Source organism: Phragmites australis, chromosome 21 (genome assembly GCF_958298935.1).
Source record: "Phragmites australis chromosome 21, lpPhrAust1.1, whole genome shotgun sequence".
Lineage (NCBI taxonomy): Eukaryota > Viridiplantae > Streptophyta > Magnoliopsida > Poales > Poaceae > Phragmites > Phragmites australis.
Genome location: NC_084941.1, coordinates 24,302,806 through 24,319,349, shown reverse-complemented (window position 1 = coordinate 24,319,349; position 16,544 = coordinate 24,302,806). Strand labels below are relative to the sequence as shown.

Below are 16,544 nucleotides of genomic sequence, written 5' to 3'. Positions count from 1 at the left end.
CCTGATTTTTAGCTTGTTTGCTTATCGAGCCAAGGTATCCCAATATTTCAACGAGTTGGCATGAGCCGAGCCAAGCCAGCCTATCCACCTCACTACAAGGTTTTTGGACTCACCTATCATACTCTCATTGCCTATAATTACGTGGCTACATCAGCCCCCTGCTTGCTCCTAACTTGTTGGGCGTTACTTTGACCCTTTTTGTGTGCAATCTTGACCATTAAGAACTTGGTACAGTCTCTTCCATTCATATAACATCCAGAGGACCACCACAAGCCCAAAGTGCTACAAAACTAACCTACAATCATGTCGAAACCTTAAAAAAATCGGCAGCACGCCCTCTATATTTTGAGGTTTAAGTGACACATCACCATAGATAGATGGATAGATAGAATATCACCCTAACAATATATCAAGCATCCTAGCAAAAGAGGACATGTCTCCAACATACATGATCACCACACAAAACACTCATACAACATAAACGAATAAAGTTTGTTAATCTCAAACCACAGCATAGCTAATCAAAAGATGGAGGTGAACGTGCAACATACGTGCTGCTACCCATCCCGTATGCTCATCATCACCTCAAAGCGTACTTGGAAAGATAGCAAGTGTGAGATTGAAATAATATGAACAAGTAAAGTAATTTAATAAACTATTTAGCTACAGTTGATTAGGCATTCATTTTTAACAAAAACAAGAGAACTTATAAATTAACATCATCCGAACCCTTAACTAAATATGATGATACGACAACACTAACAAGTTATCAACAACTAGCTTAATTTCAACAAAACATATATCATCCAAACCGACACTAAATACTTTCTTGCACCTAAAACATCACATTCGGTCGCGGGTTTTTAACCGTTTGGCCATAGAAATCCACGATGGAACAACAAATTTTCTAGATCGGCCCGTCTAGCTAAGCCCTCAAGGACATCACACCATCCGAAGTCCACCGACTGGTAGAGGACTCAACCCGACTAGGTACCTCAACCCACCGGCCAATCGAAATTTGAATTTTATATTTCAGAAATAAAAAATTGCAGAACGCCTATTTTTACAATATTTTGATTTTCAAAATATAAAAGTAAAAAAGGTCCTGGTCGGTCTCGGTCTTTTTTTTAGAAAGCTCGGTCTCGGTCTTGGTACAAGAACGCATGCTTCTTTGAGGCAAGAATCAAGGCATCCCGACCGGCCGACTTTCATGCCCGGCCGATCTACCTTCAAGAAGGCTACAGTTGGCACATTTGGCACAAGAAGTCCAGCCCAGCCGGCCTACTTTTAGGACTGGCATGCCTCAATCCAGCAAGCTGTCCGGCTCGATAGGCCCATTCTCTGTGGGCTAAAATCCAATAGGCCAGTCAAACTTGGCAAACCAGCTGGGCTGTATTTCAACATGCCACGTGGGCATATTTTGTCTCACAAGAACTGACACTAGCCGGCCTATATCTTCTAGTAGGCGGCCTACTCTTCTAGCTGCTATAAAAGGCCTCAACCGGGCTCTTAACCACCTTGATTCTAATGTTTCATGTCCAGGGATTGGCACACTAATATCCCTATAATTATAAGTGCAACTCTTCTGATGGTTGTTTCATGTCCAAGAATCACCACATGATTCACCAAATAGGCCGAGATTGATCAACCTTTTCGTTCGGAAGTGTGTTTCCCTGGGTACTTCATGTTCAGACTATGTCGTAGCACGCTATCATTTTCACCAAAGAACTACCTACTTGTACCATTACTGAATTCAGATCTAACTTGGATGTCTGTGTTGGCAATGTTCGAACTATTAGGTAGGGGTGGTTCTTACACTACCTTTTAAGTTACCACACACATTCATATTATGGATTTATATTTTAATCGTATGTTCATATTAGTCGTACATTTACATTAGTCGTGGTGGACTATATATGTAACATTTTGTGATATATTATAATCACTTCAGTCAGTGTGATTATTCCTCCTTAGTTACCACACATATGCATATTATGGATTCATATTTTAATTACATGTTCACTTTAGTGGTATATTTACATTAGCCTTGGTGGGCTATATATGTAATATTTTGTGATATATTATAATCAATGAGTCCATGTGATTATCCCTGCTTATCACGACATGCATGGCTCCGTGCTTGTGTTGTTTTATTGTGCGTGTGCAGTGGCGTGGGAAGTTGCTGTGTCCTTGAGATAAGCTTATTGGGAAGACAAGGGCAGGCAATAATAGATGAGAGAGAAGGAGATGGAATCAAACAAGGAAAGTGATTTGGATGGAGATTAATTAAGCTATGTGTCAGTGTTATTTAAACAAAGGATGGAGGTGTTATCAGGGGCAGGTGCGGCCGGCAATGGGAAAAGGACTGAACACGAGGCCGTTTGGTGCAGCTGCTTCGCAGTTGCATGCATGTGCTAGCCAGTTGCTCGTCACGATCTTTGTCCCTTGTATGGACTACATGATCTGCAAAAGATGAGGTTGTATTCACCCACGTCCTCTGCCCTTTCTTTACTATTTCAGCGGTGGATGGGGAGCCCGTATTCTCCAAAAACTATTGTCTAATTTTGTGGTCTTTCAGCGGTAGGTGGGACGTCCATCTCATCTCCAAAAATTATTGTCTAGTTTTATGCGGACACGGATCCTCTGCGATTAATGCAGAGGATTATTGTGCATACAGTAATATGAGTCTGCTGCTACAGTCCTCTGCATTAATTAATCACTGTTCACTAAGGATTACTGCAGGACCAGTGATTGATCCTACTGTGGCACGGATCTGTACGGTAGCACAAGGTACTGTATCATTACTGTAGCAGTTGATCCAATTAATCCACTCCAAATCAATAGCTGTGAAGTGCTCCTAATGCACTCCACTGTAGTGCTCTGTAGTTGCAACTGCAGAGCATCCGTGTCCGTTTTATGCGTTTGAGCAGTGGGTGGGGTGCCCTGTCTTGTCTCCAAAAAAGTATTGTTTAATTTCAGCGGTGGATGGAGGTGCTTGTCTGAAACTGTCTTATTTCTTAGACTAGACTTCGATATCATCTCAGAGGTCCATGGGGCGCCCATCTTCTCCATAGCCCCCGATAGAGCAACACCATCCCATTCCCAATCTAGCTAGGTAGCCACCAGCCAGAGAGATCGAGCAAGGCATGCATGGAGCTCGCGACGGCGGCGCTGGGCAGCCTCCTCCCCAAGCTGGACACCCTCCTCACCGATGAATACAAGCTGCAGAAGGGCGTCAGGGGGGAGATCAAGTTCCTGCAAGCCGAAATGGAGAGCATGCAGGTTGCCCTCAAGAAGGTGTCCAAGCTGCCGGCTCATCAGATTGACGATGATGTCAAGATCTGGGCGAGGAACCTGAAGGAGCTGTCCTATGACATCGAGGACAGCGTTGACATTTTCATGGTGCGCATCGATGATGCTCCTGTGGGTGCCAAGCCGCATAGCTTCAGAAGGTTCTTCGATAGGACCATTGGCTTGTTGACAAAGGCCAAAACTCGCCATCATATCGCCAATGACATCAAAGACATCAAGAGCCGAATCAATGATGTTGCCGCTAGGCGAGAAAGGTACAAGTTTGAAGATATTGCAGCGCAGCCTGACACGATGGTCATCGATCCTCGCGTGCCAGCTCTCTTTGAAGAAGCAGCGAAGCTTGTTGGCACAGATGGCCCTGCAGAGAAGATCTCCAACTTGCTAACCCAAGGGACAGATGTGCAAAAACAGAAGCTAATGGTTGTCTCAATTGTTGGAGTTGGAGGCCTGGGTAAAACGACCATTGCCAAATTGGTGTATGAAAGGCTTAGGGGCCAATTTGATTGTCGAGCTTTCGTCTCGGTGTCGCTGAAGCCAAACATGAAGCAGATTCTCAGCAGCATACTGCGGCAAGTTAGCAAAGACAGGTGCACCAATGCTGGAGAAAAGGAACCGGAGGAACTTATATGGAGCATCAGGGAATTCCTCAACGATAAGAGGTATACATGTTATTATGTACCTAGTATGATTTTGTTTTTCAAGGAAGTATAACTAACCCAAAAGTTAGTTGTCCTAATTAACTAGCGTAATACAGTGTTAAATGACAGAAGCCTTGCGTCCTTCATTACACCAAATGACCTCCCATCGTAACTCCATCACATCACGGTAGTTCTGTGTTTGACATTTTTTCAATTAGTTAATTGAAGTTTAACTTTGTTTGCTGGTTAAACGTAAATATTTGCAGTTTAAACTTCATATCAAGCCGAAGCCACATTCAATCGATCTAACTAACACTCGCGCCCTCAAGGATCATCTTCAAATAAAGGGAGGCCTAATTTACACTCTCGAACTGTCACGAAAATCCGATTTTCAATCCTAAACTACAAAATCAAACATCATACAATCCTCCACACCGATAAGAGGTACATGCATGTTATTATATGCCTAATATGATTTTGTTTTTCAAGGAAGTATGGCTAACTTAACCCAAAAGTTACTTGTCCTAATTAACTAGCGTAATACAGTGTTAAATGACAGTAGCCTTGTGTCCTTCATTATTCCAAATGACTAACTAATATTATGATTAACTAATTAACCCAACCCAAAAGGAGTTTAACCTTGTTTTGTTGGTTAAAGAAAATATTATGATTAACTAATTAATCAGATATTAATACTAAGCATAGTTTTAATCATCTTAAATGCTGGAGCAGCACCTCGTACACATAGCAGCCACATACAAGTACCATATGATGCTTGAATCCATAGCAGCCACATACAAGGAAGATGAGGGTAAAGACGTCCAAATAGGCCGTGCCTACTGGGCCGGCCCGAGGCACGGCACTGTAGGCACGGCCCAGGCACGGCACGGCCCGATTACCAACGGGCCGGGCCGGCACGGCACGACACCACGGGCCGTGCCTGGGCCGAGCGCGCGGCACGACGGGCCGGCACGGCACGGCCCCGTCAAGTCGGGCCGGCACGGGCACGGCCCGGCACGGTCCGGCCCGGCACTATTTTCTTTTTTTATTTATATTTTTAATTTTTAAGCTATTTTTAAATATTTTTTTATCTATTTTTATCTATTTTTTATCTATTTTTTATCTATTTTTTATATTTTATCTATTTTCTATATATTTTTTATGTATTTTTTCATTTTTTTTATCTATTTCGGCCCGTCGGGCCGATCGGGCCGTCGGGCCGAAATCGTGCCTGGGCCGGCCCGGCACCGCACGGTCACCGACGGGCCGTGCCGTGGGCCGAGAGGAAGGCACGCGGGCCGGCCCGGCACGGCCCGTTACTGTAGATGGGCCGTGCCGTGCCGAGTCGGGCCCGTGCCGGGTCGGCACGAACGGCCCATTTGGCCATGTTTAGATGAGGGACAGGTGGAGTGGTGCGGTGCGCCGCGTCTTGAGCAGCTCCTCCCGGTTGCCAATCGAATTTATCCATTTAACTCCAGTTAAATGGGTTACACTCCATTTAACTCCAGAACTTCACATCAATGATGTTTAAGTGCGCTAAATCTTAAATCCTAAATTTTTAACATAAGCAAGCCTTAAACAAGATCATTAACCCTAAATCAAACACCAACTTAAAGCGGAAGCACGAATATGGATACCTGAGTTCGGTGATGACATTAGGGGTTGACGGTGAGGTCGGAGAGTGTCGGTGTAGATGCAAATGTTGTCAATGGTGGCGCGGTAGTTCTGTGTTTAACATTTCGTTAAACTAATTGAAGTTTAACCTTGTTTTGTTAGTTAAAGAAAATATTATGATTAACTAATTAATCAGAGATTAATACTAAGCACACTATTAATCATCTTAAATGCTGGAGCAGCACCTCGTACACATAGCAGCCACATACAAGTACCATATCTGGTGCTTGGATCCCTGATCTTAATCGTGCACCAAGTTAGGCCTTATTGCCAGGGAAAACAGAGCAGTCATGGGCGCATGGCCAGTGGCAGCCATCTGCAAGCACCAGGATGGAGAAGGTTAGCTTTGGTAATGATAAGGACGATGAGGGAGAGGTGGCGTCCAGTCCAGTCTGGTGTGGCACATCCTGACAAGCTCCTCCCGATTACCAATCAAATTCGTCCATTTAACTCCATTTAAATGGGTTTCACTCCATTTAACTCCATAACTTCACATCAATGATGTTTAAGCGTGTTCAATCATAAATCATAAATTTTTAATGCTATAATGTTATCATGCCAAGTAACTTTTTTTTACTGTTTGTATTGTAGCTCTATTATAATTTTTTAGATGAAGACCTCTATTATAATTGTAGGATTTTTTTAACTTTTACCAAACATGCATCTGACGCTCTTGCAAAACCATAGGTATTTCATTGTAATTGATGACGTATGGAATGAAAAAGAGTGGAAATTGATCAAATGTGCTCTGATTGACAACAATCTTGGTAGCAAAGTTATTGTGACAACCCGTAATGTTGATGTGGCAAATTTGTGTTCTGTTAATGGTGCTAAGTATGAATTAGATCCTCTCTCTGATGCGGACTCCAAGAGGTTGCTTTGTAAAAGGATATTTAATGAGGTAGAGGGAATGCATTCTGAACTGGAGGAGGTAGCAAAGAAAATTTTGAAGAAGTGTGGTGGGGTACCATTAGCTATTATTACTATAGCTAGTATGTTGGCTAGTTTACCAAACCAAGCAAAGTATGAATGGTACCGCGTATACAATTCCATGGGTTCTGGACTTGAAAAAGACAAGACTCTGGAGAGCATGCGCGAGATATTATCTCTTAGTTATAATGATCTACCTTACCATCTTAAGCCTTGCTTACTGTATCTGAGCATGTTTCCTGAGGATTCTGAGATCCCAAGAGATAGGTTGGTACGGATGTGGGCAGCGGAAGGTTTCATTATTGAACAGAAGGGGAGGAATCTGTATGACATTGGAGAGAAATATCTCACTGAGCTTGTTAATAGAAGCATGATTCAGCCGGTAGGCAAGGTTGAACATGGCAGTGCAACAGCTTGCCGTGTGCATGATATGATACTTGATCTCATCATTTCCCTTTCAGCACAAGAAAATTTTGTCATCATATCAAAAGGCCCACAGCTCATATCTCCAAAGTGCTCGATTCGACGACTATCACTGCAAGGTAGCAATGAAGAAGATAGCAAGGAAGAGCAAGTCATACTGCCAGCAAAGGTGAACATGTCCCATGTGAGGTCACTCATTGCATTTAATGATGATGCCTTCCAATGGATTCCACCTCTGTCAAGCTTTTCAGTTCTCCGTGTTTTGGATTTGAAATATATTCACAGCAAGAGTATTGATCCTAAGGATCTAGGGAGTTTGCACCACTTGAGATATTTGGCACTGCAAGGTAGGAAAACAATGTTTCGCACCTTTGCTTCACGAGGTGAGCTTGAAGCAGAGTTTCTAGAAGAAATTGGAAACCTACAACTTCTGAAGACATTGGATTTGTGGGCCACAAACGTAAATAAATTGCCTACAAGTATTGCTCGGCTAAGACAACTTGAGACTCTGATTATTGATAGAGGGGTAAAATTGCCAGATGGGATTGGGAATTTAATATCCCTGCAAGAGTTGGGATGGCTTGATGTGTGTAAATCACCAAACACTCTGGCTGAGCTAGGAAATCTTACAGAACTGAGGGTGCTAAGAATATTCGGATTAGGTGATATTAATGAGAGTTATGTGAAGACTTTTCTCCAGAGCCTATCGAATCTACACAACATTCGCACTCTATTTCTGGAAGACCGTGGGCAATGCATAGATTTAGATTGCATGTCAGATCAATGGAGGGGCCCTGCACATCTACAAAACTTTGATGCTACCTTGTCTCGGTTGCCACGGTGGTTTTCCACCCTCTCTGAACTCTCCTGCTTATCCATCATGATGGATGTACTAAGACAGGATGATCTTCAACTGCTTGGAGCTTTGCCTGTGCTACGCTTACTTAAACTACAAGTAGCTCTGGATTGTATCACTGATGAACGGCTGGTGATTGGAATTGATGCGCCCTTCCGCTCTCTAGTAGAGTTTAAGTTTAAGCACATTTCACGATGTTGGTTGGTGTTTGGTCAAGGAGTGATGCCAAGGCTTCAAAGGCTTCGGTTATACTTCGAGGTACGGAAGATAGAAGGTGTTGGATTTGATATTGGCTTGGAGAACCTGACTTCCCTTAAACATGTCACTGTTGAAATTAACTGTTACGGCGCCCGGATCAGGGAGGTGGAGGATGTAGAGACCAAGATCAGGGATGTGATTGAGATCCATCCCAACCATCCAACTCTTGTGCTGTCAAGAGAAATGACCAATTCTATGGTACAGGATGAGGACAAAGGTGACCGTGAGGATACTACAGCTTGTACCCTGTGTTGAGGCCAAAAAAAAAAAGGTGACCATGAGGCTCCGGAGCAGGAAAGGTAAAAATTTCGTCTCCCCATTGAATTTCCATGTATACTTGCTCGATTATTTTTTTTATTTTTTTTTTCTGATGTATCCTTGCTTTTCCTCTTGCTGATATGCATGGCGATCAGTAGCGAGTTGCAGGCTGGCGACGATGAAGGCGACAATGGTAGTGAAGCTTGAGAGCAAAGGTAACAAATTCGTCTCCTATGAATTCCCATGTATAGTTGCTTCTTTCTTTCCTTCAATTTGATGGCTTATCCTTGCTTCTCCTTTTGCAGTTAAGCCTGACGGACGATTGGGATTGGTAGGCTTCCGAATTTTATTCAATTTCTGGCATTAAAACACCAGCTAATCATAATCTTCCTTGGATTGCATCAGCATAATTCTTGGGATTGTTTGTACCGTTCTGCCCTGTTTCTATTGCCCCAGCACCAATCTGTTTACAGCATCAGTCAATTGTCCACGTTCGTTTTTCTGTAACCTATTCCGTGTTTATGGGCCAGAGATTTGTAGCATCTTCCAAGAGATCTATTTACTTCGTTTGAAACTTTGACAATTTATTATCATTGAACTTGTTTGTTTAACGAACATGTAATTGTCGATAATATTTTGGTCTACTTTTGATAACTTTGAATTCTTTGTTTGTATGTAGAATCATTTACATATTGCAAGTATGGCTTGTTCTACGTGGAAATGACAATTAGATGCACATATGCTGTGTTTGTTTGGGCTTGTTCCAACAGCTTGGACGGCTTATGGTCCCTAGAAGCAAAGTCCAAACAAAGACCTATTTTTTAACAAGCTCTTGTTACAAGCACTTGTGAAAAATTGAACTACCGGGAAAAAGCTCCTCATTGGGTGCTTCCCACAGCACCCCATGGCTTATTGGACCTCTAGTTCCCACATTGCCCTTAAAGTTGATCAAATTTACCAGAAAAATACCATCCACAATATAAATAAAAATCCGTTCAGCCCCCCCCCCCCCCCCCCGCCTTTAGCCTCGAACAGATTAGGCGGTGCGCGAGCGCGAGGTAGTTTCACCGGCGATCTCCTCCCTCCCCCGGCGACTTTCCCCTCCCCCGGAAACCTCTCCAACTGACGGCGAACTCCTTCCCCGGCGAACCAAACCAGGCCCGATCTCCTCCTTCCCCGGCGACGATCTTCTCCCTCCCACGGCGACGCCTCCAACCGGCACAAGGTACTGCCTCCTCCTTCTAAGCCTTTTTTTTCTTGCACGAGGTGGTGCGTCGAAGATTTAATCCTGGTGCTCAGATATGAGGGTCTTAGGCTTAGATCGTGTGTTGCGGCAGCTTATGCTCCAGATCGGGGCGCCTGGAGCCAGATCTAGGAGTTCCAGGGGTTAATTTTGTGGAGCGCCGTAAGGGTTTGGGCGCCTGGAGCTGGAGCCGGATCTAGCTGTTCTGCCTGCTCTCGTCATGTGCACAAATATTCATTCATCCATTTAGCTATTTTTTCCTGTTCATACGAAACAATTATATTCCACAGGCACCACAACCGTACTAAACTTGGAACTGGTAAAAAATTTCGGACTTAACTATTAATCATATCCAGGATGTTTGGTGCTTGCAAATGGCCTGAATTCAGTTTATCCCAGACACCAAATCAGTCTGATACTGTGTTACAGCATACTTACCAACACGATTGGTTGTGCAGGATTGTCCCAGACAGTCCTTCAGCGCGTATGATGGATCTTCCGACAATAAGGAAGCTCGCGATGAAGAACAAAATTGTTTTTGGTACAGGTTACCATCGGCGTGCCCCCACTTTGACTGCTATCATTGGGTTCGTAAGGGCTGTTTCACAGACTCGTATGCCTTGGTTGACCATTGAGCACAGACCTCGTGCACCGATTGGCTTGTGACAGGCAGATTGCCCATAACATAGACACATCAGGTGTAGCAGAAAGGATCCTGAAGTTGTAGTTCTCAAAATGAAACAATCCTGAAGTTGTAGTAATTTTAGATGCTTGTTATTCCTAGAGCTATGGTGTTGTGATATCCTAGTTGCTCTAGTCCTGTTTGATTTGTACATAAATGTACATAGGTGGTCCCTGTTCCACTGGAATTTATTGCAGCGAAACAAACGGTGTCTTCATTTATCTTAATATCCTACTTTCTTCATACTATACTAGTATCCTGTTGTATGCGGAACTAGTGTTCTAGTGTTCAGTATGATAATGTATAGTGAAAAAAGAGATGTAAATCCCTTGTTATGGCAGGTACGCCGTGGAACTGAAGGGCGAATCAACGTCTTCCCTTTTTCTATTCTGGTTTGTCACTGTGATAACAAAACATGCACTACAGATCAAAGCATGACATATTCAACATGGCTCGTTGTAAGTAGAATTTGAAGATTCTCAAATGAATCCGAAACTATGATGAGCCAAAGCAGCCAGCAGCTTATCGGGTACCATGTGCACTGTAAATTGGTATCACAATTAACTAGGAGACAATTTCGATCGACTGAACAAGCATCACGCCTCATGAACAAACAAGTATAAATCCAATCAAAATATTTCGATCGAAAAATTATAATATTTCCTTGTTGAAGTGTCCCATCTGTAAAATCCAGTCAAAATATGCAATTTATATGGTCAAATCATGCAATTTCAGTAAAATCCCATTAATAACAGATATTTCGTGCTAAATCATCTATTAAAAAATTCATTTGCAGCTCTTAAACATGTCATTTGCACTTAAATTGGCACAATCAGTACTTCAACAAAATCTGCAGCATACAGGGGCATTTCAGTCATACACCTCCAACCACAGGGATACCAACCGTCCAAAAGCGCCCTTGTTAAACGGAAAATCGACTGTCCACCAGCTACTAGCTCTAGCTGTTTCTCAGCCAGCTGCAGCCCAAACAAACACAAGCCTACAGTTTTTTTGGTGAGTTACCACCCAACTCGTGTGGGTAAGCATCTGATGATCTCCCTCTTTGATGTTGAACATTTGCTTCATTGCTTAGCAGCTCACTGGATGAAACTAGAAAATAGCACGACAGTTGGCGCGCTATATAACCCTGTTGACACCTAGTTATTTATATTATGCCAAACGGGGGAGCTCATTGCCCTCGATATCAAGGCCACCGCTGTGACCAAGGAAAACCTGAGCGTGATCATAAAGAGGAGATAGCAAAGAAATGTCCTTTTAAGGTCCAGTTTAGATCAGCTAGAGCTTAAAGAAAGTTGGTTTATAGCTTATGGATTTTTAAAAGTTGGTTAGTAAAAAACTAGGAACTGTTTGGATCTCTGGATTATAAGGTGATTGAATTGTTGGTTTTGGGTGTTAATTGTCTATAGTATCCTTATCTTTATTACTGTTCTTTTTGGGGTGAAGGGCAAAATGATCTTTTTGACATGTATTAACTGAAAATAGCTGGGAGGGCCAGCTTATGAGATTATTGTAAGTTGGGTGGTTGGATTATTATAAGCTGGACAACAAAACTGGTCTGTTTGGATCACCTAGAGTTTTTAAAGGCAATTTTCTCTAAAAGAATTTCCATATTGACCTCGGACATATAAGAGTTCTGAATCAAATCTCTTTAGAAAGATCTTTTGTCTCATGGTAGCTTGCTTCAGTCCCCTTACGAAACTTTCGTTATTGGATAAGGTCTAGCTGATCCAAACAGGGCCTAAGGAACCACAACAACATCATTAATACGAATAAATTTATATTGTGTTTAAACTAAAGTACTACAAAACTGGAAAAGAGATCACCTTAAGGCCAGTCTATCAAGGTAAGTCTCACGGTTGATTGGAAACCACTTTAGGAACTGATCCAATATCCAGGAAAGAGCAAACCAAATCTCACATATAACAGATAGAAGCCATAATGGGTATCCATTGCGCACAGGATTTGTGATATTGTAGTGCAGGAAAATGCTTAGAACAATCAATCGCAGCACAATGGCCATCCTGTAGGGATTTATCCTAGAGGAAGGTAGTGGAACTTTTCTAGATAGAGGCTGGCGAGTTTCATCATTCCTGAGATTTAGATGGAACAAAATTAATGTTGAATATATGTCCAAAACAGGTAATTAATTTTGGAATATAAAGGCAACACTCAAAACTATTAAATTCATCTATGTAGTGCAAGTAACTCAACGTAGTTTTGCGATTGTAACTCAAACTAATTATGAAACACCATTTAGTAATAAATAGCATATGATCCCTATAAATGATGAGTTTCCTGAAGGAAGATGTTGTAACTCATAGCAAAGCATCTTCCATGTTGTAATCAGTAGATGCATCAATGACACCAACTCCCCGACATTCAGAGGGAGCAATGCTTGTGCCATTAGTCATGGGAATTGCTCCCTAATCCTGCTTCATTTCCCAGCCATCAATTCTCTCTTTGCAGGCAACATTCCCAATATTACCAGAGAATTCCCTTGACGGATTTCTTGGCACGAAGCAAGAAAGAATCATTATCAAACAGTGCCACAAACTGAAACATGAGAGATCATGGAGAGAAATAAACATACGTGAATGATTCACATAGTGAAGAAATTGCTAAAGCTCTCGAAGTCTCAGGAATCGGATGCCCTTGTCGCAGATCTGACCGTTCAACCGTGATCGGACGGCTCGTAAATACCAGCCAATCAAAACATTCGGTGCCTACCGAGCTTTAGATATGTAAGATTTCGTAGTTTGCAATTCAGAGGCCACTAGCGTACACAACATGCTTCTCAAGGCCAACTCCATGGCTAGGCATCTTTAGAGCCAAATGCCAGTTGAGTCTTGATTATGCTATTTTTTTTTCTTCTTTTTGAAAGCATTAGATTGCTTCTTGTATTATTTTCCTTGGTATTATGTTTGTTTCGTCTTCCAAAAGAAATATTCGATTAAGACACACTATTACAGAAAGGCACATCAGCGCCTGTTCAAAAACACCATCAGTGCCGGTTTTTGAACCAACACTGATTACTCGGCACTGATAGTCATAGAGTATCAGCGCCGGTCTGATACTTAGTATCAGTGTCGGTCCATAGTTATCAACTGGCACTGAAAAAGCCACCGCCGTTGCCCCGATCCGACGAGTCACCGACCGATTCGCCGAACGGAACTAAGAACACACAAATATCATACAGATTGCATACATCCACACTAGAACAAGAACAAAAACATACAGATCGCGTATATCCACAAGAACATGTACTCACAATTTTATTCTCTAAACAATGTCATACAGATCGCATACATCCACACTAGCACACACATCGCAGCACCCCATTCTTTACCTCCGCTCGGCCACCCCTGTGTGCCCAGAGAAGCAAGGGGGATTAATCCCGAAAAAAAATGATCCAAGATTGCCAAGAAATGCTTATGTGGACATTGAATTTCAGTGCTGTGGAAGTGAGGAAAGGAAGTGGAGGCGGTTTGACTCACGGTCGTGGCCACCAAGGAGCTCGACGGCGTGGACGAAGCGCGCATGGAGGCCACACAAGCAGCAGCAACCCGTCGTCATGGCCACACAAGCAGTAGCAGCTAGCCCCTCGTCATGGCCACACAAGTAGCAGCAGCCCGTCATCATAGTGTCACACCCGATTTTAGAAAGAGGCAAAACCAGATGTAAACCACATGTATGCCAGGATCAAGTTTCATACATGCAGCGACTTCATCAGTGTATCACATCTAGTGTCATTATTACAACGCTTTAACTATAATAGATAAGGAGACCAAAAGTCTTTAATAAAAAGCACACAGCGATACTCCGCGAAACTCCAACTTCCACAGGCATTTGACCAGGGGAAACACCAGCCTAGCAGTCTTCCTCTTCATCATCGAAGTAATCTGGATCTCTTTCATTGTCTGAGCAGCGTTTCTACAGCATTTGGGGTAAAAACAATAAGTGTGAGTACAACTAGTACTCCGCAAGTGTGGAAAATAAAATGCTATGCAAGCTTAAACAAGGAACATGCCATAACAGTTATAGTTTTGCATAAAAGCCAACTGAACTAATGAAGTTTTATGAAAGCAACCTACTTAACTAGGTTCATCATCATTAGGCCTCCAGCTCTTAGAACCATCTCCACAGTTTTTCCCTCCACCTGAGTTCCCACATCAGGCTCCCCACAGACCAAAATGACCCAACCCTCTTAGCTAATCATGTGAGGATCCAAGTCTCTCATAACCGTGAGCACGACTGTTATAACAGTTTTTACACTCTGCAGAGGTTGTCCAGCTTTCCCCACAAGTCGTGATTTTCCTTGTTGCCGTGTTCACGAAACACTTAACACATTCCAGTGGTGTGTCGCCCGGAAAGTCACTACAAAGCCGTTATAAAGTTTCATCCAGTATGTGCATACCCGCTAGGTTTCACTGCTGTCAAAGTAGCATCACACCACCCAGAAGCCCCCTTTTGCGCCTTGTAGCTCCAGGAAGTTTTCACCCTTCCCTTCCACTACACATCTCATACCACTAACCAAATGGCTCTGGCCTTTGCCGTCCCCACACAACCACCCTTCCGTTTGGTATGCACAAAACGGGAATCCACTAATTAATAGGCTAGGCCTGTCCCATACCAGGTCTCGTGGTTGGTACGATATTTCTTGGGTTGTCGCTCCACGAACCGATCCTTACTTAGGTTACTTGAGCAAAGACTAAACCAACATCATAACTTCATCATCATTGACCCAACTTTGCTCAAGGCCTAAGATTACATGTTGCTATTGCCATCATTAATATTCCTAACTCATAATTGCATTGCTTAGTTAATCATGTTTAACCCTTAACCTTTCAATCCCTTTGTGCGAAGCTAAGCATGACTACCCATCATATCCTCTACTATCAATATGGCGACAAAAAATTATATGGAACAGGGTACTATACATACATAGGATTCAGGATTAACAGCATGCATGTTTGAAAAGAACACATTTTAAACAAACTGGGATCAAAATGTTCAAGGACACTTGCCTCTCCCAACTTGCTGCTTAGACTCTTCAAAAACTTGATCCTGAAGGTTCTCGAACTGCTCTTCGTCTGCTTTCGACACGCATCGGAAAAGCAAACAATAAAACCAACTAAAAACAGTACACCACACAGTAACTAACATCTATGAAAAAGGTACTACAAGATAGTACACGTTGCTATGAACGCGAGAGCGCGAAAATCGTCTAAATCGGAGCTAGAACGAGAAAGTTATGCTAGAAACAAATTTTAGAGTTAATCTGAAAAAGAAAAGAACCTAATTTGAATTAAACAGAAAGAACATGGGCCTTTTTGCAAAAGCAGATGGATCTAATTGTAATTATGGGAAAGATCAGGGACTAAATTGCAAAAAGATAGGAGTTTTTAACTAATTTCAGAAGAGTTCAGGGCTTTATTGCAAAAGTACCAATTTCTAGAATTCTTGGAATTATTTTTGTATTGAAAAGGCTGATTTTGCTGACTGGGCTGCTGTGGTTGACGTGGCATGATGACTGAGATGACACGTCGGCATGGTTGCTGAGGTGGCAAGCTGACGTGGTGCTGACTGGGTTTAAGTGGTGACACGTGGTGGCTCGGGATGGGGTGGCCGAAGGAGTATCGGGATCTAATCTGGGCCGTCCAGTACAGATCCTCGTTTTTCCTCTTGCTCTGAATACTTGCTTGTTTTTATTTTATTTTTGCTGACGTGTCCTCGTTTTTCCTCTTGCTGATGTGCCTGGTGATCAGTGGTGAGTCGCTGGCTGCCGACGATGGAAGCGACAATGGTAGTGAGGATTCAGAGCAAAGGTAACAAATTCGTCCCCCATGAATTCCCATGTATAATTGCTTCTTTCTTTCCTTTAATTTGATGACTTATCCTTGCTTCTCCTTTTGCAGTTAAGCCTGACGAACGATTGGGACTGGCAGGCTTATGAATTTTATACAATTTCTGGCATTAAAACATTAGCTAATCATAGTCTTCCTTGGATTGCATCACTATAATGCTTGGGATTGTTTGTGACGTCCTGCCCTGTTTCTATTGCCCCAGCACCAATCTGTTTTGGTTGCGCATTTCACTTCATCTCATTGTTTTCAGCCATATTTCATTTCTTTTTATCTAGCACCAAACACCTTGACCCTAACTCTGCTATGTATTCCAGAAGCTGAAGTTTCAGAGACGAATCACCAATCAATTGGTTGAATGCCACCAATAAACTAGCTACTCATCAGC

General features: G+C 42.6%; 1 protein-coding gene across 3 annotated transcripts; it reads left to right on the top strand.

Moving 5' to 3' along the window:
* Positions 1-2,966: 2,966 nt before the first annotated feature.
* Positions 2,967-10,517, top strand: LOC133903731 (disease resistance protein RGA5-like). Of its 3 annotated transcripts, none has more exons than XM_062345174.1 (6): positions 2,967-3,971; positions 6,312-8,390; positions 8,508-8,564; positions 8,655-8,680; positions 9,029-9,574; positions 10,051-10,517. In XM_062345174.1, the coding sequence occupies exons 1-2, from the start codon at positions 3,151-3,153 to the stop codon at positions 8,344-8,346; spliced, it is 2,856 nt and encodes a 951-aa protein (XP_062201158.1). In that variant the 5' UTR covers positions 2,967-3,150; the 3' UTR covers positions 8,347-8,390; positions 8,508-8,564; positions 8,655-8,680; positions 9,029-9,574; positions 10,051-10,517. The 3 variants fall into 3 exon arrangements, with proteins under 3 accessions (XP_062201158.1, XP_062201156.1, XP_062201157.1); XM_062345172.1 differs by having other exon boundaries at positions 2,968-3,971; positions 8,505-8,564; XM_062345173.1 differs by lacking the exon at positions 9,029-9,574 and having other exon boundaries at positions 2,968-3,971; positions 8,505-8,564.
* Positions 10,518-16,544: the final 6,027 nt, after the last annotated feature.